Consider the following 24,053-nt stretch of genomic DNA (forward strand, 5'->3'; position numbering starts at 1 on the left):
TTTCAAAATTGAGAAGGATTTTCTAGTTCTCAAAAAAGGCTGACATTAAGCTTGTCTCAGGGTACCAATTCTTATGACCATAAAACACTGTGACCTTTGAAGCTGCATTTAAAATATTCATGCTCCATTTAGATCACACTTAATTTATGGCAATTAATTAGTGTTACACGATTAACAGTTTACCATGGTGCTTTCTATTCTGTCCAGTGCTACCTAATCCTCAGACCTGACCTAAATGGCATAAGACTCGCTTGGTATTTAATTAAATTTTTATTATAAGTAATTATGGAACAACTATGTGATCCTAAATGGAAAACCCGTAATAAATAGCTTCTGGGTGACAGGCTATTCTAGTTGTAAATAGATAGATTAATCCTGATGTATTTGGATGAATTTTTCCCTTTAACCCAAAATAAATTAGTTATTCAAGAAGGGAAAGTTAATTTAGTTTTCCTTCTATATGGCAAAAAACCTCAAAACCCTCATCAAATTCTAATGCTTTTTATTCATTACTTTTTAATATTAAACCAAAAGTTTACTATTTAATAATTGATGTTTACAAGGCTACATTTACTCAAGTATATTAGTAATAAATGTAACCAAACTTCTCTTCATGAATTTTTTTGAAAATGTGACTTCCTTATTTTGTCCTTGCTGCTGCAAAGAGAATGCAAGGGTTTATCTCTTTTGAGAACTTAGATCTATGTGTTTTTGCTGTTCAATTTAGTGCAACAACAAAAGAGATGCTATAAGAAGGGAAAGGAATGCAGAGGAAAATGTTGAGGAGATGGAGAAGTCCAAGTCTGTGTTATTAATTTGACTGCATTTGTTTTTATAAAATGTTGGTGAAATGTGTTAGTTCAGTCCATTCTTTTCCTCCCTTCCCACATCATGGAAACAACTTGAGAAATTAAACCGTTCAGAGGTGGGTACAACCTACATTCGGGAGGCTGGGCATCTTTCTTCTAACGACCACTTTGGGAAAACCAATTTATTATTGGATCTGTGAATCACAGCAATTCCATCCTCTCTGTCAAAGTCAACACAGCTATTATCTTCTTCATTTAATATTTTCCATCTGACTTCACTATTTTTGCCATTTTCTCACTGAACATTTATGTTGGAACTCTGGGGTGGGCTGAGGGGATACTGTTCAAGTCCACACCAGCCAGACTAGAGAAGACTGAAAGGCAAGTTACCACTCTCAGCTCTGCTTCCCACGCTGAAGGTCTTGTTAAAGGACTTGCCCAACCTTCTGAGTAGCCTCTCCCTAGCCCCTATTTTTCCTTCCCTTTGCCCCCTTAAAAAAATGTTTAACTCTTTTTCTGACTTTAAAATTATAGATATTCATGATAAAAATTGGAAATTATAGAATAGAAAGCAAAAGGTAAAAATTATTCAACCATTCTCCTACAACTCAGAAATGATATAGGTTGACTATGAGTGTATTTCCCTTCAATCTTTCTTCATCGTGATACACATACACACACACACACCCCTATGATGTATCCTTATTTTGAAATAATTATAGATTCATAGTGTCTTGACTTTTTCAAATAACATTATATCATGAATATTTCCCCTTTCATTAAAATTTTTTTTTTAAAAGATTTTATTTATTTTATTTGACAGACAGAGATTACAAGTAGGCAGAGAGGCAGGCAGAGAGAGAGAGAGAGAGAGGAGGAAGCAGGCTCCCCGCTGAGCAGAGAGCCTGATGCGGGACTCAATCCCAGGACCCTGAGATCATGACCTGAGCCGAAGGCAGCGGCTTAACCCACCGAGCCACCCAGGCGGCCCTCATTAAAAATTCTTAAATATAACATCTTCTGAGGTTGTAACTTACGGTGTTAGCATTATTTTGAAAAAAGTGTATCATTAGATATTTATCATTAATGTTATGAAAAGAATTTTAGTACATAAAAATTAATTTACATCAATGACCATCTCCTTGGGATAAATTATTTGAAGTGGAATTTTGGGTTAAAAAGGATAGCTATTTTTTAAAAAATATTTTATTTATTTATTTGACAGAGTGAGATCCTAAGTAGGCAGAGAGGCAGGCAGAGAGAGAGAGAGGTGGAAGCAGGCTTCCAGGACCCTGAGACCATGACCTGAGCGGAAGGAAGGGGCTTAACCCACTGAGCCACCCAGTCTTATTTTTAAGACTATTGAAATACACTGTCAAACTGCTATACAGAAAGTATATAGATACAGTCTTTCCAGAAATGTATTTGAATCCCAAGCTTCTCCTTACCCTTGACAGCATAAAGCATTACTTCATTTAAAAATATTTTGCTAATTCCCTGGTCATTTTGCAGTGAGAAGCTGATCATATTTGTTGGGAAATACTATTTGTAATGGATTCTAGAATAATTACATAAACTGCAAGAGAAAATCATGCAATTTCAACTTAGTTAGAACAGTTAGGTAAAACAGTTGTCATTTTCTGATGATTTTTGGTGACTCTTAAGCACAACAAAAGGACTGTTAAGCTCTTTACAATAACATTTCTAATACATTTGATTACTATCTTACTTCAATTTTTTCAAAGGAAAACCTCCTCATTTAAAGGATCTTTAAGTAGTATGTTTTTTTCCTCTTATAAAAAACATTCATCCAGATACTCAAAAAAAGTAAGTTGCCCTTCTTATGATACACAGACCCCTCCCCCCACCTCCAACTCTCCTATATGAAGTTAGGACAGACTTCTTTGAGTTTGTCTTAGAAATTGCCTAACATATGTACCTAAACTTAAACTATTTCCTAAAACTAAGCTGAAGAGTGGTAATAAAGTTAATTAAACAGGAGGCAAATGAATATTTGCCAGCATTTATGGAAGCAATTTCAGGCAAATCTGTGATTTAATAACGTTAATCATTGTTCTTTACTTATTAAAAAAAATTATTGAAAATCTATGTGCCAGGCATTTTGCAATATGCTGTTGATAAAAAGTGAAAAGATACAATCCCTGCTCTCCAAAGGATCACAAAGTAATAGGAGTAACAGCCTTGTATAGTTACAGGGATATAAAGTAAGTGCCTATAAAAGACGCAGGCTCAGTGGGGGCCTGGGAGCTACCTGTCTGGCATGGTCAAGAGGTAATGTGTTAGCAGTGTTCTGGAGGCTGAGGAGGACTGTCAGCTTGAAGGGCGAGAGGATGGCAATGGGGTTCTGCCGACAGAGGAACAGCTCATGAACAGGAACCAGAGATAGGCGTCACACTGTTCAAAACACCAGGAATGCTCTGGGAAGCAGGGAAATGACTTGATCATAGTTTGGATCCAGAAAGATCTGCAAAATGGTCAATGGAAGATATTTTTGTGCACCTGGGGCTCCCGGAGCCATGTTGCAGGATAGGATGCAGGGGGACCACTGACAGGGCAAGATATTTCACTGGCCTACACGCAGGGCTCCCAACCTTCAGAGTGATTTGGAATCATCTGGATGACCAGTCATGAAATACAGATCATCAGGCTCCATTCCCAGACTTTCTGATTTGGTAGGTATGGGATGACACCTAAGAATGTACATTTCTAAGAAGTTCTCAGATGGCTTGAGGTGACCTCTAGGATCTTGATTTAAGTAACTGAGCAGATGCTGGTGCCATAAAACAGAGGAGGGAAAGCATGAAGCAAGTGCTTCCATACCCAGCAACCTCCCTTCCTTCTTGATGCTGTTCCTCTAGTTCTCCAAGATTTGCAAGTTACCTGCTGCCTGTCTCCACACCCTTCCCCGTGAGCAGCATCTCTGTTAGCTTATTATAGACTTCAATGGACAATGTCACCAATTATGAAAATGGGAGTTTGATGCTTCTCTTGGGTGAGACATTTCTACTTTAATCATCCTCCTGAAACCACGCCTCCGCTCAATGCACTGACTCCAGTAGGAATTTCAGGTACTACCACAGGCAATCTGCAGGATTCATTCCTGGATAGTTGGGGGGGGGGAGTGCTGTTACTATCCCTCATTGAACAAATCTTGCCCCGACAATGCACTGAGACAGGCAGATATACATGATAGACGCCGGTTATAATTTCTATTTTTTGGACTTTGCCCCAGATTCTTTCCTTATCTTTGCCAAGAAAGAACAACAGTGACTTTTAAAGAAATCTCCAGTTAACTGTAAATAACCTTCTGCTTTAAATAACTTGCTCTAATTATACGATCAGGCAGTGATCATAAAATCTTCTCTGAATCAAATTACGCAAATGTGTGTATAGATATATATACACTCTCACACTGCTCGGGAAAAGTGACTTTACGCCATTCTATAGCAGATTCTTCATCTGTACAATTAAGATTATAAGTTACCTTACAGGGCCTTGGATGGATTAAATGAAATAATGCTCATAAAGTGTCTAGCCCACTGTCCTGTATAATAAAGATTCTCTTCCCTCCTTTATTTTCTCCTTGATGATTTGTTACCTCACCACTCTGGTGGGAAGTGACCAAACTTTGGACATCTTTGAAAGGCACCACTGTTTGGCATGAGTGAACTCACAGACAGTGACATCATATTGACCAGGGATTACCCAGTGAGCTCACTGGAGACTTCCACAGGTCATTGTGCCGATCGCATCAGTAGATGCTGAAGTCAACTTTTTTTTGAAGACCATTTTTAAAATTTAAGATTCTACTTATTTATTTGAGAGAGAGAGCGGGCATGCACAAGCATGCACAAGTCAGGGTAGGGGTTGCAGTAGAGGGAGAGGGAGTAGACTCCCGCCAAGCGAGCAGGGAGCCATACAGGACATGGGCATGGGCGGGAGCTGGATCCCAGGACCCCAGATCATGATCTGAGCAGAAGCTCAACTGACTGAGCCACATAGGTAGCTGTGAAGACTATTTTAATGTTAACAGTTGCTTCTTTTAAGTTAGATTTTCTTAGGCTTCTCACAGATACCACTTCCCTCATTCCCACTCCAATCACAAAAGTTCTTGCATTTTTTATTTTAATGTGGTCATTTGCTTATGACTTGAAGTACTCCAACCCTTTTCTACAATAGGAAAAAAAGAGGATTAAGGATAACCAAAAGAGTTGAGAGGATGTTATATTATGGCCTTCACTTTCCCAGCTGTCAGTTCTATAGGTTTTAATTAATTAATTAATTTTTAACGATTTTATTTATTTAGAGAGAGGAGGGGATAGCAGGCTCTCGAGCAGTGAGCCCGATGCAGGGCTCGATTCCAGGACCCTGAGATTATGACCTGTGCCGAAGGCAGAGGTTTAACCCATTGAGCCACCCAGGCACCCCTGTAGGTTTTAAAGAGTATCACAGCTTGTTTTTATACCAGCAATATTCACACTTTGGGAGCTTTATCCTGGCTCCCATGAACATCTGGTCAGTAGATACTTGTAGGAGCTCATTTGAACACTGTACCAGTTATTTATTGAGTATTTACTGTTTAGGAACTCTGCAAAATCTAATTCCTACGTATTCCCATATACATATTCATTCCCACTCTATAACCATTATCCACATCACCTCAGATGTTTTTATAAAAGTCCTAGGAGGAGAGATATAGAACACGCTTTAGTTACTTCTTATCATGAACACTAATAAAGCTATTTGTTTTCCAACCTTGGAAAGGCACCATTCTCCAGATTCTGACGGGTTACATTTCCTACTTTGAGTAGAGTTCACTGCATAACAAAATTATACTGGATGGGAAATCTTTGTCAGGAAATTTGATTATTTCTAAATTCATTTTATTTGTGTCCCCCGCTGTGCCCCCCCCCCCACCAGACTCAGTTAAATGGTATATGACAATATCTGGTCAATATTAAAATATATGTCTAGAGAGTATCTCAGATAAATATTGTGTAGGGGGAAAAAAAAACCAAGCTGAAATCATTTGTAAGAGAATTGAGTAAGTCCTGCTTCACTTCAAGGATGAGAAATTGGACTTGGCATCATGATCAGGCTCAATGGCTCCACTTTCTGGAAAACCCCTAAAGAAACTTTGCTTTTAAAGTTGATGCTCCCATAGCTTAGTCTATTCCATCAAGCGTGTTCATCTGTAGTAAGTTCAGCAGATTGGACCTATAAGCGAGGGCTCGGTTCGGCAAGCTCTTGTACTCACCTATGAATCTTATGATCCTTCGGAGTAAGGGGTTCAGGTAACAGCATTCTCCGGTCAGTATGGTTTTCTCCTGGGCAATCAAAGATTCTCTGGTTGACTTTATGAAATACATGGATATCTCACCAATAAAAATCTGGAGAAGGAATGTTTAAGAAATATCATGTTGGAGAGAATGGTCTGATAAAGGAGACCAGTGACTTTAAAAAACCAAGAGCAAAACCCAAACTTTTGAGGCTCCAGATCCTTTTAAAAGATGTCATGCTGTAGGGAGTGGGGTTTAATTATTAGTTTATATTTACTTCTTCAAAAGAATTAGAGATGGCAATAACTGATCATTTTGGTGAGGTTTCAGGCAATTCTATCAAATTCTAAATTCTTATAAAAACACAAGTTGCCATAATAAATTATAATAGAATCCATGATAAGGCTCACTCCTGCTGGGAATAAATTCTTTTAACTGAATGGGTGAGCTGCAATGCTGAGAAATGACTGGGACAGTCGTATGCCCATAAGTACACATCATGATAAATTATGACTTTGTTATGTGGCAATACATTATTTACCTGATAAATCTTTATTTGAACATGTTGGTCTGAGCTATACTTCTCATGCTGTGAACTGGCTGACCATCCCTTCTTTATAATTGGCATTTCTCTCATTATCTGGAACTAATATGTATGTAGTACCACATTAATCACAATGCCTTTGTGTAGATCGTTTCTTGATTACGCTTCTTGAACTCAGGGTGGTGTATTCCTATTTAAAATAAGGAGGTAAGTTGTCACCAACTTACCATCAGTAAGCTGTCATCAACTTACCACCAACTCATCATCAACTGAGAATCATCAGCAAAGAATAAAGTTAGTAATTACCACCATCTATTGGTAACTAGGTGTCAGGTGCTTCATCATAGTATTTTTCATGCTTAGCAGGTCTCTAGTGTAGGCATTATTAACCTTCTTTCACTGGTGAAGAAAGTTCAGGACTCCCCCAGAGCATCCAGCTAGCATGTGGAATCACTGGGACTGGTTTCCATGACGCCTAAATTCCAAAGTTCACACCTTCCACCGCATCATATGCCATTTTTATTTTTCTCATCCCAACTTTGACATTCCCCCAGAAGAATGTGACCTTAGAGATGTTTTTTGCCAGGCACACGCTTATGGTGTTAGATAAACTTTATCACTGTGTAAGAGTTCCCCTTTCCCTCACATTCCTCCTGTCATTACGGAATATCTGTTTAGATGGATAAAGACGACAACATCATGAGTGGCACATGGGTGTGGAAACTGAACTGTAGAATTGTAAAACTGGTGTCATTTACAGGTATTTTCTGCTTTACAAGCAAGGAAACTGAAGGACTTGGGGACGTGGCCACACATGGTTGGACAATAACAGAGGCATCCCTGAAATGTAGCTGTTACCATCACCCCATGTGCCCATGTTATCTGGTTGCACAAATATAACATCTGTGGCTCAGACAGGTTAAATAATCTGTCCAAGGTCAGGGCTCATAAGTCACAAACCCCAGCTCTGAAGCCAAGAAGACCTGGTTCCAGAGCCTTCATGTTCACAACTTACGCTTTTACTTGGAAGTGACTCAAGAAAAATAGTTGAACAGAGAAGTCAACACAAGTCAAGTGGAGTGTGTTTCAAATACTGAAAAACTCAGATGCTATTAAAATACAGGACAGAATGGTGTTGTGGACATAGAACTGGAGGCCAGTCAGAATGGGACAGGACACTGGCAGGAAGAGACGGGACTCGGGGTCTGACGGGTACACAATGGCGCGTATCACGCTGGCAGATGCTAAGGATGGCTGTTCAGACCTTGCACTTTTTTGTGCCTAATGTCCCTTGGAATTAACAATGCACTGATGCTCTGCCACGGACAAATATTTCAATAGCTTTAAGAACTCAGCCCGCCCTCTTTTCTAGGAACACCTATCTCTGCTAAAATAAGGTGCCGAGGGGTTTTGTTTGTCCTGACTACACATGATGGAACTGCACTGCCGTTATCTTTGTGAACAGATGGGGAAAAATTCATGCATGCTTGAATATGTGAAACAGTATTTCCTTGAGGGAGCTTTCTCTGATTCCACAGACTAGCTCCAACATTCTTGTTATACATGGATTTCTTACCTTGTGTTTCTCTTTTCTATTTCTTACCAGAAATGGTTACATATTATTATTGTTGTTGTTCTTTGTCATGGGATGTCCTGTCTGTCTTATTTTTGGTTATACTCTCCCAGGGCTTAGCCAAGTGTAAGGTACAAAGTAGTTATTCAATGCTGAATGAATGAAGCATATCAGATTAATGAAGGTCTTTTGGAATACAAGTTGAATGAGGTAGATTATAAAGAACACAAAACAATATCCGCCATGGATCCTTCCAGACCCAGTGAAAAGGTCACTACCCTTCCCAAAGCCTTTGCCAGTCCCCTCAGGAAAAGAGGGACCCTGTCTTGTCATTGTCTCCACAACACATTATAAAGATCTCTATCCCGACATCTATCCCATTAACTATAATGATTGTTTGTATGTCCTTCTTCGTTTGGCTATGTTGTCCTTATAGGAAGGACTTCTGCCATTCCGTGTATGGTGCTTCGAACAGGGACTGATGCATAGTAGGCTCAATCAATATTTGTTGAATGAATAAAAGGTTGAATCTTTAGGAGACCTACTTAGAGAATCCTCTGACCTTAATTTCTCTGAAGATGAACAATGCAGGAAATTGACAATATGGACAAGAAAGCACACAATTCTCGGTGTATTGCTTAAGATGAAATAAAAACCAAGGGCTAAGTAATCCAAAGTGAATTATCTCTTCAAACTAAATTCACTCATACACTCTTTTTGCATCTGATAGTTCTGGAGAGGGAGCACCCACTCTGCCAGGAGCTGTTTTAGCACTGGAGGCAGAGACGTGAACATATATCTGGTGTGTATGAGTATGTAGGGAGGGCACAGAATACTAATAAATACATCATGTAATGTCATGAAACGACATATGATTACAAAGCAACAGGGAAATGAGATAGAGGGTGATAACCACATAAGGATAAGCGTGAGAAGAAATGAACATTGCTTGCCTTAGCCATTTAAGAAGCCCAAAACATTCTTTTTCTATAGGAAAGAGATGTGCGCATTCTAGAAATTCTCCATTTAGTGACGCTTTCTACTACTCACACATGAGGGCAAAGAAAGCAAGAAAATGTGTGAGAGAATCTATATACACCCTATTCTTCTTAAAGATACACATGTGCATACACACATACCCACATAAAAATCTCAACAAAATCACTCCAAGTCGTACCAAACCAAACCAAACTTGTCATGCAAAAGGGCATGGGGCTCAAATAAAATGTCCACAAATCCTAAGACCCTCACATCAAAGGTAATAAGCAATACAAGAATTGTTCCTATTGGCAACATTATTAAAATTCCAATTAAGGTATAAAGCATAAAAGAAAAAAACAGAGCAAGGACACTTACTATACTATATACAATACTGGGAGTATGTTCAGTGATAATAAATGTTTACATAAGGAAGAAAGGAAGGAAAGGAAGGAGAGGGGGGAAAGGGATGCTTTTATAACTACCAGGTAGGAAAATATTCCTGGTCTTCAGTTAAGACTGTGATGGACATAAAGGTTGCTGAAGAAGCAGCCCAGCGCTCAGGCTCCAGTGAGTGGGCTTTGTGGATGTTCATTTCTCTGTATTTTACCGACCATACCTAAGGTGTTATTTGTCCATCTACTGAATCCCCTAGTCTCATTTAGGGCCTGATTATGCTTGGAGAGAGTGAAAGAATTCTGCTTGATAAAGGAAAAGGTCTCTCTTCTTTCCTGCTAGGCCTCCAACCCACACTGAATGCCATTTTGTTCAAGGCGGCAGGTTTATGACTCTGGTTTTGGGAGTGGCTGGGTTCCTCCATCTCTGTCTCTGCCACACACTCTGCCTCTCTATCCCTCTGTTCAGAGAGCGACTGGGACATGTGGGACTCTCCAGGTGTTTGGCCCTGGCTGTCTTATTATGGCCTTTCTGACTGCTGGCTGACAAACATCATATCACTCACAGCAAATGAGAATACCCTCTGGCAAGAAATGACCAAGGCCAAGTTCTAGATCCGGGAGTGGATGAACTGCAAATGAATTTCATTGGTGCATTTATTATCCTCCAGCTATGCTGGCTACAACCCCACGTGACATAAGACATTTAGAGAACAGTAAATATACTGTAAGTAATGAGGATAACTGTTCTTTGTTGATAAAATTGTATTTCAGATATATAAACCCAAATGGCAAATAAGTAAATAATCCTGGAATATAGTTCATCAGTTTGGTGTGTTTTAGTTTATTTTTTTTTTTTAACATTTTATTTATTTATTTGAGAGAAAGCAAAAGCTAGAGAATGGGACAGAGGGAGAAGCAGGCTTCCCGCTGAGCAGGGAGCCTGACATGGGGCTCGATCCCATGACCCTGGGATCATGACCTGAGCTGAAGACAGATGTTTAAATGACTGAGCCACCCAGGCACCCCACAGTGTGTTATCTTATAGACTTCACTTCTTTAAGGAGATCTGGTAAGTGATAAATAAGTGATATAAATGCAAAATATTTAGGGGACAGTTTTTATATTTCAAAATAAAAAGAGTTTGCAGGAAATAGTCGTCACTGGAAGATGTATTACAATCTCATATTGTAAGGGGGATTCACTGCATGTTATATGTGGCTGTCACTAAAAAGAGCATCTAGAAACTCTGAAATTTATGTTTTGAGCTCACACACATGCTAGCTGTGGCTCTGGTACTTGGCAAGATCAAAATCATTGCTGTTTCTTGAATGTGGGCTGTAGTGTTGAAATCTCAGCTCTCTCCTCCTTTGATGTGTGATTTTGGGCAAGTAATTGAAATTTCGGAGCCCCAGTTTTTCTTTTTTTCATGACCTTGAAAAGGAGGGTAATAGTTATACCTGAAAACAGTTGTGAGTATTAAAAATGTACGTCAAAGCATCTGTAGGTGCTCAAGGAATGTTTGTTGTCTTTACTTCCTGGTCTATTTAGACAAGAATATCTGTTGAGAATGGTTTAAAAAAAAAAAAATCACTGTCTCTAGTCCTGGAGTAAGGAAACATGGTATGACTCTAGCTCTGCTCTGCCCCTAACCAGGTATTTGACCTTGGACCAATTGCTGGACCTCCCTGGGCCTCAGTTTCTCATCTGTAGGACTAGAAGACCTCTCCTGTGCTTTTCCAGCTCCAACATTTTTGCCTTTATGATAGGAACTGACAAGAGAGTGCTGATTAAGGGAAACTGAAGTCATATAATTGGGTTGTAATCTCAGTTCCATTGGTTAAACTCTTCAGGGCCTTATTTCACTTTGCCCTCACCAAGTCATCTTCCCTTCAGCAAAGTGGATGCAACCCACTCCAGAGTCATCCTGTTGCCTGATACCTCTGTCACCTGGGTTCCTAAAGGACGGCAGAGGCTGGAGGCCTCCTCTCTGGGATTTCTGGGTATTATACTCAGGAAGAGGAAAGGGTTCTTTGTATACTTCCCAATATTAGTGTCTAAATATCTTCAGGGCTTTCAGTTCCAGGGATTTTTGGATGCTTCCAGTATTCTCCTGAGAGGCTTCTATATAGTCCTGAGCATTTGCAGGAAAGGCAGGCATGGCCTTTGCAGTAGATTTTGTTTAGTGACCCAGGAAATTTAACATGTACAGACTGTGCTGCCAATTCTGACTGCCAGCATCTTCATGTTCTGCTCTAATCTTCCCCAGTGAAGGCCACGGACAAACCAAATCTGCAGAGGCATTCTGGTCCTCTCAGGTGCTGAGCTCTGGTTGGTTCAAGAGCCCTTGATTTCTGCTTTAATTACATCTAAGTGTAAGTAAGGAATTCAGCTCTAGGGACTTCCTATGCCTTTTACAAATCACGCCTTCAGTGGAGTCAAGGCCATCTGCATGATGGCATTTTGAAAACTGTTCAGCAACTGGGATAATAAGTGTTTATGGATTGGAGGCTCCCTACTGGTGTGACTCCAGGCGCCACATCTACCCATTCAGAAGGCAGTCTTCAGTTGACACCTGTTATAAAACGTAGTACCAAAAAAGTGGCATGCTATATTTCCGAAGCACAGTAATCTCTTATCCCTTTTTTCCTGGACAGTGGATATCAAAGAAATTGGAATTTAAAATGGGTTAGGTAGTATACTGCTCTCAGTGAAAAGTAAAATGCATAAGGAAATTGACCAGCATGTATTTTTAGGCAAAGAGTCTTTTTGAGAAGCAAATTATCAAAGCTCCTTAACAATGATCAGCAATCATTAGAAGGGGCATCTCAAAGACGGTAAGCAAGTCTCCCTTCAGGATGATGTGAGGGGAAGAGACAATCTGTGAGAGAATTTAGAGCACTCATGTGCAGCGTAGACAGAAGAGGGGGGAAACACATTTTTTTTTTTAAGTTAAAAAACAATCCACAACCATTAATGGGTACGTATAAATCTTTCCCAGGAAAAAAATGTCATTTTAAAGACTGAGGGCATTAGCATCAACAGCAGCAAAATCATGTCTCATGATTAAAAAAAGCAAACAAACAAAAACAAAAAGGAAGTCATGTGATCATGTACGAAAGGGAAAAAGATGTGAATTATGAAGTGCTAAAAGGGGCTTCAACGGATGAGATTGTTCAGAGCCTGGAAGAGCAGGTTCAGAGGCAGCGCAAGGGACCACAATGTGTCCTTTGTCTCAGCAGCTGCGACCCACGTCAGCCAGCCAACAGACTTGCACACAGTGAGAGCCCACTCTGTTCCACACTGTGCTTTGGGCTTTTATACTCACTTCAAGAGCTGACAGCCCGGAAACCCCCCCAAATGAAGAGTCACAATTTCCTCCAAATTGTGCCTTTTTATCAAATTGTGTTTGTCTCTTCCTTTCCTAGGAAATTCGCGATTAGTCTTATATATGCATGCGTGCACGGCTGCATGCAAACTGTGAGCTGTTTCAGGGCTCGCACGCTAGACATCGAAAGTGCTGTTGCTTCAATACTAAATACTCCCCTTGTCACTTTGTTGGGAGGCCAAGGAAAAGGTTTCATAGCCATTTTCTCATGCCTTGCGGGGCTGGCACTGAGGTAAGATAGAGGTAAATCAGATTCTCCACTGAGTTAAATCCTCTTATCCAAATAGACTCTCTGCCCTGGACTCTGAGTGTACAAGTTTCCTCAGGAGGCCAGAGGCAGCAGGCACCCAGGGTTTCCACACTGGTTAGTATGCACTCTGCAGATTTCTTGGAAGTGCGGGCTACTGCTTTTGGCTGAACAGTTCTGGACACGATAAATCCCCCAAGCTCTAACCTTTCCTGAAGATCTGAGACAGCCATGGCCTGTCCCTGTGCAGTTTATCCCAGGAGGCTTTGCCTCAACATGATGCTGATCTCTTCTGACAGCAGCGCACAAAAGGAGAAATAGGAAATGACAGGGCAAACACTCGGCAGAGTCTTTTCCCTTGTGCTTTTCCTGTGCGTCCCCGAAGCCGTGAATGGGGCTGTTAATGCCCATCCCCAGGGACAAACAGCAGTGGAAGGTGCTGGGCTTTCCTATGGCTAACGTGCTTGAGAATGCACAGAAAACCGGCATGCAGGTTGAACTACTTCTTTGAAAACTGACATTAGTTAATATCATACAAGTCACCCCAGAGGGTCTTGCCTTCCCTCTCTTCCAGCGAAAACAGGAAATGGGTCTAAGGAAGGAATAAACAACGATAACAAAAACTCTATGCTGTTCTGCGAAAACCTGACCAGCCACAGAGTGTAAAAATCAAACTCCAGAAAGAAAGTTGAGACTTAGGGCTTGGGAACATGACATGTGGAGCTTTCCAATCAGAATATCTTTTTTTTTTTTTTTTTAAATAGCTTTCATGGAATGTTAGAACTGGAAAGATCTTGGAGATCATTAGCCCAACCCCTCCTTTTATTTACAGATGAGAAACGGAGCCTCTAGAGGGAACATGACTCACCAGAGGTCACACAATTATCAGAGGCAGAGCCATGACTGGGATCCTTGCCTCTCCTGATATACTCAACCTGAGACCTGCTGACTGCAGCGTGAAGGGAACAGGGAACGCACACACAGAAACGGGCTGTGCGAAATTAGAGACTTGGGATCTTGATCCCCATGGCCCAATAAAGGCTGCTCTTGGACAAGCCATACCTCCCAAGGATGGGACAGAAGAATTGAATACAGTTCCTTCCTCCCAGGAAATGTACTTGGGTATCAGAAGAGTTCTGCTCTGTACCCTGACGCTACTCACTTATTTTCAGGTCCTGGGGGACGATCAAGCACTGTCGGCAGGGTTCCAAAGCCATGCGGCTCTCTGCTATTAACCTGTCAGCTATAATCAGCCTTGGCTTCTAGCAATGCCCCTCATTTGGGAGCCAAAGGAAAGTGGTACCAAATGGGCGGCTATCTGTTCAGTCACCTACAGAACTAGCTGGACCTTCAGTGAGCCATTTAACCTAGTTAAGTCTCAAGGTTCTCAACTCAGAAATGAGGGAACTGGACCACATCCTTTCTCTATGTTCTTTGGGGTGTCTTTTCTATTTTGCTGGGATGTTGGAAGGACAAGTTAGGCAAAAATCTACAGAATATAAATAAAGATGTCATGCTTATAGCCCTCACTTATGGAATATTCCTCAGCTTATATCTTAGGGACTTGCTAGCATTATTGGTCACATTGTTCACCCAGGGAAGCAAAGGAATGGAGAGGGTTCCACACCTGAGAGCCAGAGTAGAACTGCGAGTTCTTAGTCCTCAGTTCACTGCTTCTTGACCACACCCTTTGACTTCCCAGTGGAGCAACTGACCCCCATGTAAATTTGTGTCATTTGGGGAAAAGTAATCAATGGAAGAGACAGGATCAAACTTTGCAAACAGAACAGTTTCTGCTGAAAATCCTAGAATGAAAGAACTACCATTTTTGCCCGGGGAGATTCATCATCAAAAACTATCATTATTGCCCAGGGAGAACATTCTTCACTAAGTTCTGTTTTCCTATTTTTGTTTTGTTTTGTTTTTGCTGTGTGTTTTTCTTTATTAGAATTGAGAGTTTCAAGTCTAATTAGAGATTGGTCATTTCACAACTACTGCCAGAAGAACTAGAGTATACAATGTTTTAAAAATGTATCTTTTGATTTGAAAATATTACACATTCATGTAGAATTTGGAAATGAATATATAAGTATAAAAGAGAAGAAAAAATTAACTGTACCATTAGCACTCCTAGATAATAGCTGTGAATTTTTAGTTATTTTGTACTAGTCTTTTTATATATAATTATAAATGTGGGATTATCTTGCAACACACAGAAGGTATCTTCTTAGGGTCATTAAATAGACCCACAGACAACCACATGCTACATTTGGCACTGGTCTACTTGGAAGGAACCATAGCTTGCCAACAGGGAAGCATCACATGCTCCTCTTCAGCACGTGTCTTCACAGTGGTCCAGCAGAGCCGTGGAGCTCAGGTGCAAGAGACCATAGACACATCAAAGGATGCAAGAGCCACTGTGGCTTACAAGCCCCAAACCCTATAGAAGTCAACATATGGTGCAGCAACTCCACAGGCATAGCCTTCAGGGTCCTACAATGGCTGTGCCAAATTTCCAGAGTCATTGCACTTAGAAGTCATAGCACGGCACCTCCTTGGGTAGTTATAGTCCTCGGAGTCCGGGTGCAATTCACCAATCAGGGGTTAATTTTGCCTAGCAACACAGTGGATACATACCACTTTTCCCTTTTCTAGGGAAGTGGACCCAGAAAATTAAAAGAAAGTCAGATTCTCTTGTGAAAGGGAGAAAGATTTTACATGCAATACTGCCACATTTTTTAGCCCTTAAAAAAATCTTAACATTATATCAAAAGCCTGTTTCATTGCTATTAAAGGTGTTTCAAAAACACAGCTGTCTCCTAATGTATTTACACAATCCTCTAGGACTGTGTATTTAGCTAGTTCCAAGGTTCCCATTGAAACTACTGTTGACATGAACATCCCTAAACACAAATCCTTATATTTATGTAAAACTGATTATTTCCTTAACGTGAATTCAGGGACTGGAATTAATGACTGAGTCTGAAGTTTACAAACTTTTAATATATCTTACTTCTATGAGAACTGTGTGAAAGTTTCTGTACCTTCAACAACACAGTGTTTCTTTAAAGCATTTGCCAATTTTACAGAAAGGGGGAAATACTGTCCTTGTCAAAATTACTTCTCTTTGATAATGGATAAGTATAGAAATGTTCAGGCACAGAGTCAATTTACTGTTTTGTTACTTGTCTATTCTTGTCTTCTGTTTTTATTTGGGAAGCTCATTTTTTTAAGGAAAAGTAAATATTAAGGATATTTACATTTGAGTCATATATCCTATAAACTTTCTGTGGTCTTTTACTTGGTTAGAAATGCTTATTTTTAGGTAGACAAGTGTATCAATCCTTTTCTATATGCTTGCATCAACTTTCGTAAGGGAGATTGTTTTTGCTACCGAGTGATTTTGTGGGTGTGCATGCAGACTTTTTAAGTGTTTAAAATCCATATTTTTCTTGCTTTGTAATGTGCACTAAAAAGCCTTCCATTTGTTTTTAGGCTCTGGGACATTTTATAGAATTATGGATTTTCTATTCCTTGAGAGTTTGAAGGAATTTTTACAGCTACATGTCCTCAGTACCATTTTACGAGATAAATTTTAGATATGTTTAAAAATTTATTCTGTTTTTATTCACTATTTCGCTTTTCTACATCTTTTTAGGGCATTGTTAGTAAATTATCTTTTCATAAAATATTACCAGTTTTATTGAGAAGAAAGCATTTACTGGCAGAGACTTGTAAATACAATTTATTTTTTTAAGGTTTTATGTATTTGAGAGAGAGAGTGAGTGATCGAGCAAGAGAGAATGCACATGAGCCAGGGAAGGGCAGAGGGAGAAGCAGACTCCCCACTGAGAAGGGAGCCTGATGTGGGACCTGAACCCAGGTCTCTGGGATCATGACCTGAGCCAAAGACAAACGCTTAACTGCATGAGCCACCCAGCTGCCCTGTAAATACAATATAGACTTTTAAAGGTTCATGTATTTTTGCTTATACATATATATGTATATGTTTTAACTTTTTTTTTACTTCTGCTTTTCTTATATTAGACTATCTAGGGGGTTGAACATTTTACTTTTCAAAGAATCAGCTCCTGATTTTATTTGTTAATTCTATTTTTTTCTGATTCACTAATTTTTTTTTGGCCCTAATTTTTCCTAATCAGTTTCCCTTGCTTTATTTAGGTTTTTTTTTTTTTTTTTTTTTTTGGATGGAAAAAAACTCTCTAATTCTACTAAGTAATTACAGGAGAACCTAGGCAATGATATATATCCTGGGACTAGGAAGAAGAGAGGAAAATACATTAGTAAGTCAACATATCACTCAGAGAGATGTCTGAATACATAAGAAAATGATATGCTTCTGAGACAAAAAGACATCAGGACATGATTCCGGAATAAATCTATTGCAGTTCCTGGGTTTTTACGTGGAATCTCATTCTCTTCAGGTACAGGAAGTTGGTCTGTGATCCTGAAGAGGGTGAAAAACAGTTTCTAGCCAGGTTCTTTGTTCCCCTACTTCTAAACACTTAGTACATGCCAGACACTGTGCGGAGTTACTTGTATGAACCGTCTTATTAAAATCTCATGAGAGCTCCCTGAAGTAGGGAGTCCTGTTATCCCTGTTTAACGGTGGGGGGAGAGGGGGCAACAGAGTGATTCACCGAAAGTCACATAGACAGGATGGGAATCCAGGTGTGTTATTCGGCAGAGCTTGTATTTTTAACTACCGCAACACCGCAGTTTTCTCACAGCTGACCTTAATTGCTACAGCATCGTCTTATCATTTAAAGGCATGGCGGGGTGGGGGGGGGGCTTGTAGAGCCAAGCAAGGATCAATGATCAAAATGAAATTAAAGTACTATGACTCATTATGCCCATATTCTTTCTCCTCAACATTCTATTCCATTACTCATCTTAAAGCAAGCAAAACATTGACATAGAAAATACTTGAACTGCATGTCTGAGCCATCGGAATATTTCTCAGCATGGCAGTCAATATTTTTATTACCAAAAGAGGGGAGAGGAAGAGGGTAGGGGGGAGAAGGGGTCAGAGCTGGGGGGAGGCAGCTCTTAGAAGAGATACGGGGAAATGACAGCGGAGATTACATCCCAACCAATCTGACCTTGTAGCCTGTTCAGACACAGAAAGGTTTATCTTAAAACACTCACAAAGTCATTTTTAAAATTGAAATTAAAATGTCTAAGGGTTCAAGCCCTTTACGGGATAACACAGATCTATTGAGTTTAGGCTTTTGAAACAGTTTCTTCTGAGAAGGGCCCAGCCAATTCTTTTGCCTCCTGAGAGAGAAGAATGAAATAAATGAAGGTAAAGCTGTAGCTGAATTGAACGTGATGTAATGTGAACACAGCCAGAGTCACCAAGGAGGAATCACAGCAAACTTCAGGTCAAGTGATTCTCGCAACAGCCCAGTCTGGAAGTTCAATCAGAACAGCAGGAGACGAAGGCCCTGGGGAGTCTGTTCCACTCCGATCTGAGTCTTTAAATCAGCGCCAGCATTTACATTCAAGACCTCTCTTGAATACCACCCACAGCATATTTCCCCCCACCCCCGAGAGCACAGCGGCTACTCTTCACTAAAGTACTAGCCAATCAAGCCTGTTGATTTAGAACATTCCCACTTACTTACAAAATGCATAGATTTATATACATTCAGACGCCAAAAACAAAAGCCACCTATAAAAGACAAGGCCTATTTTAATGAGATTTTTTTTTTTTTTTTAATGCAGAGTTACATTCAAGGCTTTGGCTGGAATAGGACACCCCAGTAAGGCTGGGTGAATGCCCAGGAAAGGAGGAAAAAGGAGAAAAGGAAGACAGGAAATATTATTTTGGATCTGACAGTAGCGAAGGAAGTCTATTCTGTACTTACAATAGCAGTTGGGGTGGCAGCCAGCACACAATAGAGCACCAGAGGGGTGATGAAGCTTTCTTCCTCTGTCCCTGGGTAAGGCTTCATTAAGTCTCCGTCCTGACAGAAGAATCCTTGGATATGCACCTGAAAAGTGTCAGTGCATTCGAAGTAGTAGGCAAGCAGCACTGTCCCAGCCATGATGACAAGCTGAAAATACAGCATGGCCACACAGAGACATTAGCAGGACTTCGGAGCAGTGCTCGCCCCGCAGAACACACTCCCTCCATCACCCCAGCCGCTCTCCTCCTTTTGGTATTGGCAAGTGTGTGCGTGCCTGCCTCAGCACGCTCTGGGCTCGGGGAGTGTGTGCTTGCTTGTCTGCCTCGTAACATCTGTTATAGAAACCTTCCAGAAAATAATGAACAGCTCCCATCGGAAAGGCAGACTACAGCAAGGCTTGGAGGGAGACCCCGTTTCTGCTGGTCACCCTCTCAGAGGATGCTTGGGAGTCAAGGCAGTATTTCCAATCGGGACAGTGGTGAAAAGTCAAGGGGCAGTGGCATAAGAACTGGCAAGATGTAGATGTGAGAAATTTCATAAAGTATTAGAGATAGACTTACCTTCTTACAAAATATTAGAGGCAGGTAAATCATGAATGAATGAACAAACAGGAAAGCTAAAGCCTAGAAATGTTAAAAGCCTAGAACCACACCCTAAATTACTAGCCGAACACATGGTCCAGGAATCCTAGACCAGGCACAGCTGTCACCTTCTCCAAAAAGGTGCCTTTATTCCAAAATGCTTTCCACCAGTAAATGCAGGGCTTTCCTGGTAACATCTTATCATAGACACAGATCCTTCATAAGGTTTAGATATAAAAGGGGACACACTTAACCTTTCATTTGGACTCACAAATGTCCCAGGTACTCACTGAGGTTTAGATGTAGCCTTTGGGTATGAGAAGTTGAGGGAATATGAAAAAGCCAACATTAGTTTTCTTATTCATATTTAGAAACACTAAAATGCCAAATAAGATGGTGATAAAGGTAGATAGGAGACAGGTTTTTGAGGTTATGAAATTACAGAAAATTAAGCTGGAAGAGGTTCTGGAGATCTTCCCATCTAAACCTTTAATTCCTAGATGAGAAGGCAGAGGCCCAGCAAGGGGAACTGAGCACTGCTGAATTATCCAACAGGTTATCTAAATAGGTACTTAGGTTGAGAATCAGCAAAGCAGGGAAAGTAAAATGGAGGGGAAAAATTTTTTTTTTAAGTGTTGATTTTTTTTTTTTTAAAGTATCAAAGTAATCATTACGGGAAAAAAAATCAGATCTTGGGAGGATGTCTTTGTACATCGTTTATGGCTTAAAATTTTTTTTGTTTGGAAGTACATATGGGGCAATGAGGAGAAAAGAAGGGTTTAGGAAGGCTAAAAAGTAAGAAGTTCTTATGCCAGCCTTGGAATGACTAACCCAATGTCATGACATAGCTAGTTAGTGTAAGTCTGGGACTAGAAACCCACATTTTTCTGATCCCCAGGAGAAAAAAACAAAACAACCCCCCCAAAAAAAAAACCCCACCTGTATCATGGGATCAAAATTTCACCCTCCACAAAAGCCTGAAGAGTTATGGGGGGGAGCAGAGGCTCAACTCTAGAGCAGAGAGGCTTCTTTTTTACCTGTTTCCTATCCATTTCTTTAGCCCCAGCATTACAGAGAAGCTCTATACTCTGGACACTCTCTGAAACCCGACACAGCCTCTACTTGTGATCTTATCCCTGCAGTGCCTCCTCGTTACAGCTGAAAGCATTCAGGAGCTTTGAGCTGTAGTGTGTCTTAAACGTGAACTCCTAACAATTCTGCTAGAAGGGTCTTTGTCCTTGATCTCAACCATTGCCTCCTTTCTTTATTTCCAGGTAGGTCGCAAACCACACTTCCCACGCACTGCCCTTCAGACACGACTTATCTCTGGTTCTACAAGGGCTATATTCTGCTCTCTGGCCTTTCCTTCCCCTATCCCCCAGTGGACCTTCTGTCACAACTTCTGACCATCTAGTCATCTCTGGATACTCCTGTGTGTTTCTCTGTGCCTGACGGTATTTCTCGGTGAATTTGCCACGTGTAAATCACCAGTGCTCGGGTCAGCCCTCTCTGCTTTCTTTTCTTTTGAGCCCCAGAGAGGAGATTTGGGTAAGTATGAGAGAGAGGTGCTCCAAAGCTGCCTCTGCTAATGGGTGCTCCTGCTGGAAGCTAGTATATCTCGTCGAGGTCATGAAGTTTCTCTTCCTTTCTTGTTTCACTGGTCAACTGAGCTGACCTGATGGGAAGGAGCCTAGTCAGGTGACCTGAATGTTTCAGAGCTGAGGAAACACTATGATTCCCACAGTTTGGGGGGCTTTCCCTCTACGGCTGTCTGTGTCTCCTGCACAGGCCTGATCTGGGATTTCTAGACATCTCCTCCTTGTGGCTGGAAACATATTTCTGTCCCATGGCTTCATCAGCCCTTGGGAAACAACTACTTGGAAAACAGGCAGGAAACAGCTACTTGGAGAACAGGCGGGATCTATAGGAGCTTTTGAATAAAACAAAAACAAAAATGGCATCTAGCTTCCTCCACAGAGGACAAGTATCAGATTTTCCTGGACACCCCTGTGCTACCACTTTCATTTTAAAATGGGTGGGATGAAAGTGAAGTCCACAAAAGCAAAAATGTACACAGGTAAAAAGACTCACTAGAAAAACGTAGGCTAGAAACTTTTAGAACATAGAACCATCTTAACTTCAATTACATCAAAATCAACACTAATGCCAACAAAAAAGCCAAGGCCAGTATGCCTAAATTTGAAATCTATAGAATAAATCTCGAACAGCTGCCTGGCCAGTTCAATCCTGAAAGCAGCACTGAAAGAGAATGGAATGAATGCGTGAATTAGTCAGTTGCGGGGCATTAAGGAACAGAGAGCCTCGGAGACTCAGGATGGTATGGGAACGTTGGAACTTGTGCAGCCTGGTGGACAGAACTGATCCGGAAGCATAAGTCTACTGACCCTGATCATTCTCCCTGATCAGCCAGAAACTCCTGCCTGCCGTCTTCAAGTAATGCTCAAACTCCCTGGAGAGTCTCCTGTAATGCCAGTTAGACACGTACAGAAGCAAAGCCAGAATGATTCAGATCTTGATTTCTAGGTTTCTTTTCTATGGAACATTCTCTTGGGACCACAGATTAAAAAGCAGTTTTGCATTTACTGCAGGAACAGAAACACTGCAGTGGTTCTGCTTCCATGAGCAGAAGAGGTCCGCCTTGCCACTCTGATGACAGCGCACGATTAGCCATCAGGGTCCTCCCTCCTTCCTCTTGGTCCTGGGCCGTGATCCATCACTGTCTAGGTCTGTGTCGTTGGTGCCAGCTGGCACACTTGCCATCTCTGTTGCCTTCTCCAGCGCCATTTAGAGATGCATGGAGGGAGGCCATAATGTTGGTGTCACATGAGCAGATGGTGAGGCTGTGCCGGACCCAAGCGCTAGTGGAGGGTTGATGATACCCATGTGAAAGGAGCAATTATGGCTGTTGGGGCGGGGGGAAGGGCCTTATGTACCACGGTTTTTCCTCAGCTTCACTTCCTAAGAATGACAATCTGGTATATAAAAACACATTAAATCCCGACTGTTCCACAAGGATTCAGAAGGCAGAAGCCAGCAATATCCAAAATTGTGCCTCTCAGGGTTGAGATCACTACCCTCCAGTGATTAGAGAAAAGTGAAGGTCACAATGAGTGATAATGGGGGGGGGGGTCACAAAGCTGAGGGAAAGGGCGGAGATGACAGTACACTTTCCTTGGGTCTGTAAAGTCTGGAGCAATTGTGGACATTAATTTATATGACCTGATATAAGCTCAAAGAGTGGGGGAATGGGTAATGATGGTATGACTCATGACAGCAAGTGAATACGACAATGTGTGTGTGTGGACACGTGTGTGCACTCATCCAGGAGCCTGGGAACAGACATGAGAGGACTGGTATCTGGTCTGGAGTGTAAGGGGCATATGTGAAACTGGGAAGCCCAGTCTAGGTGACGAACTATCTCTGTTTGCTCAAGACTGAGGGTTTCCTGGGACATGAGACCTTTCAGTGCTCAAACTGAGATCATCCCAAACTAACTGGGGTGCTAGGTCACTCTGCCTGAGGCAATGAATGTTTTCCTCCCCAAAGGGTTTCCTCATTCTGGTTTTGCCAGCAACTATCAAGCCCACTGCAAATTAATCAGACAACAACAACTGGTTGTGGTAACTGCCTCTGTGTTCAGTCCCAAACTAAGTGCTGTGAAGGTGCAGAATTTGTGATCCGGCTGGGGAGTGCTCATCAACACAAGAACCAGGCGATGGTTGGTAGATCTGTAGGAGGGTGTCAGCTGATCCCCAGCTGGGGTTCATACATGGCTGCCTGTGTCTGGTGAACTGGTAGGGAGGGAGTTGACAGAAGAATAGGTAAAGGGCTGAAGAATGGAAGAGAAGGGAGTACAGGGGATGAAGAGGACAGCATGGGGTCTGCTTAGGAGACTGGTTTGAACTAAGCCCCGGGGGTGTATGATCAGTTCAAAGTCAGCAGGGATAAAAGAAACTCAGCAGAAGGAGAACTGTATCAGAGCTTAGATAGTAAGATTCAGTGTGGTTGTGATGCAGAGGTGATGTCTTAGTGAGGACTTCCGGAAATCATACACATGAAGGACTTGCATGCTTTTCATATTAAGATAGAGCCAGCTAAGCACGAGTGTCTGTAGCTGCACACAAGGGCTGGGGTGGGAAACCCACAGGTAGGGTGCTAATGGAAGTGTGAACCAAGGTCGTAAGCAGGAGGGAAAACATAATAAAATGGATCATGAGCCGTTGTGAGACCTCCATGGGCACCTTTAGAAGTAAGTGTGACCCTCTGAGAGGGGTTGGAAGTTCT

General features: G+C 41.3%; 1 protein-coding gene across 1 annotated transcript in view; it reads right to left on the reverse strand.

Annotated features, from left to right (window-relative positions):
* PLPPR1 (phospholipid phosphatase related 1) overlaps window positions 1-24,053 on the reverse strand; it is a 263,868-nt gene that overhangs the window by 22,597 nt on the left and 217,218 nt on the right. Inside the window, exons 3-4 of the mRNA XM_059142738.1 lie at window positions 19,126-19,314; window positions 6,088-6,220 (exon numbers count right to left, since the gene is read on the reverse strand). Of these exons, the coding sequence (XP_058998721.1) occupies window positions 6,088-6,220; window positions 19,126-19,314 (322 nt within the window). The remainder of the gene's footprint in view (window positions 1-6,087; window positions 6,221-19,125; window positions 19,315-24,053) is intronic.

Source organism: Mustela lutreola, chromosome 12 (genome assembly GCF_030435805.1).
Source record: "Mustela lutreola isolate mMusLut2 chromosome 12, mMusLut2.pri, whole genome shotgun sequence".
In the NCBI taxonomy this organism is placed as follows: domain Eukaryota; kingdom Metazoa; phylum Chordata; class Mammalia; order Carnivora; family Mustelidae; genus Mustela; species Mustela lutreola.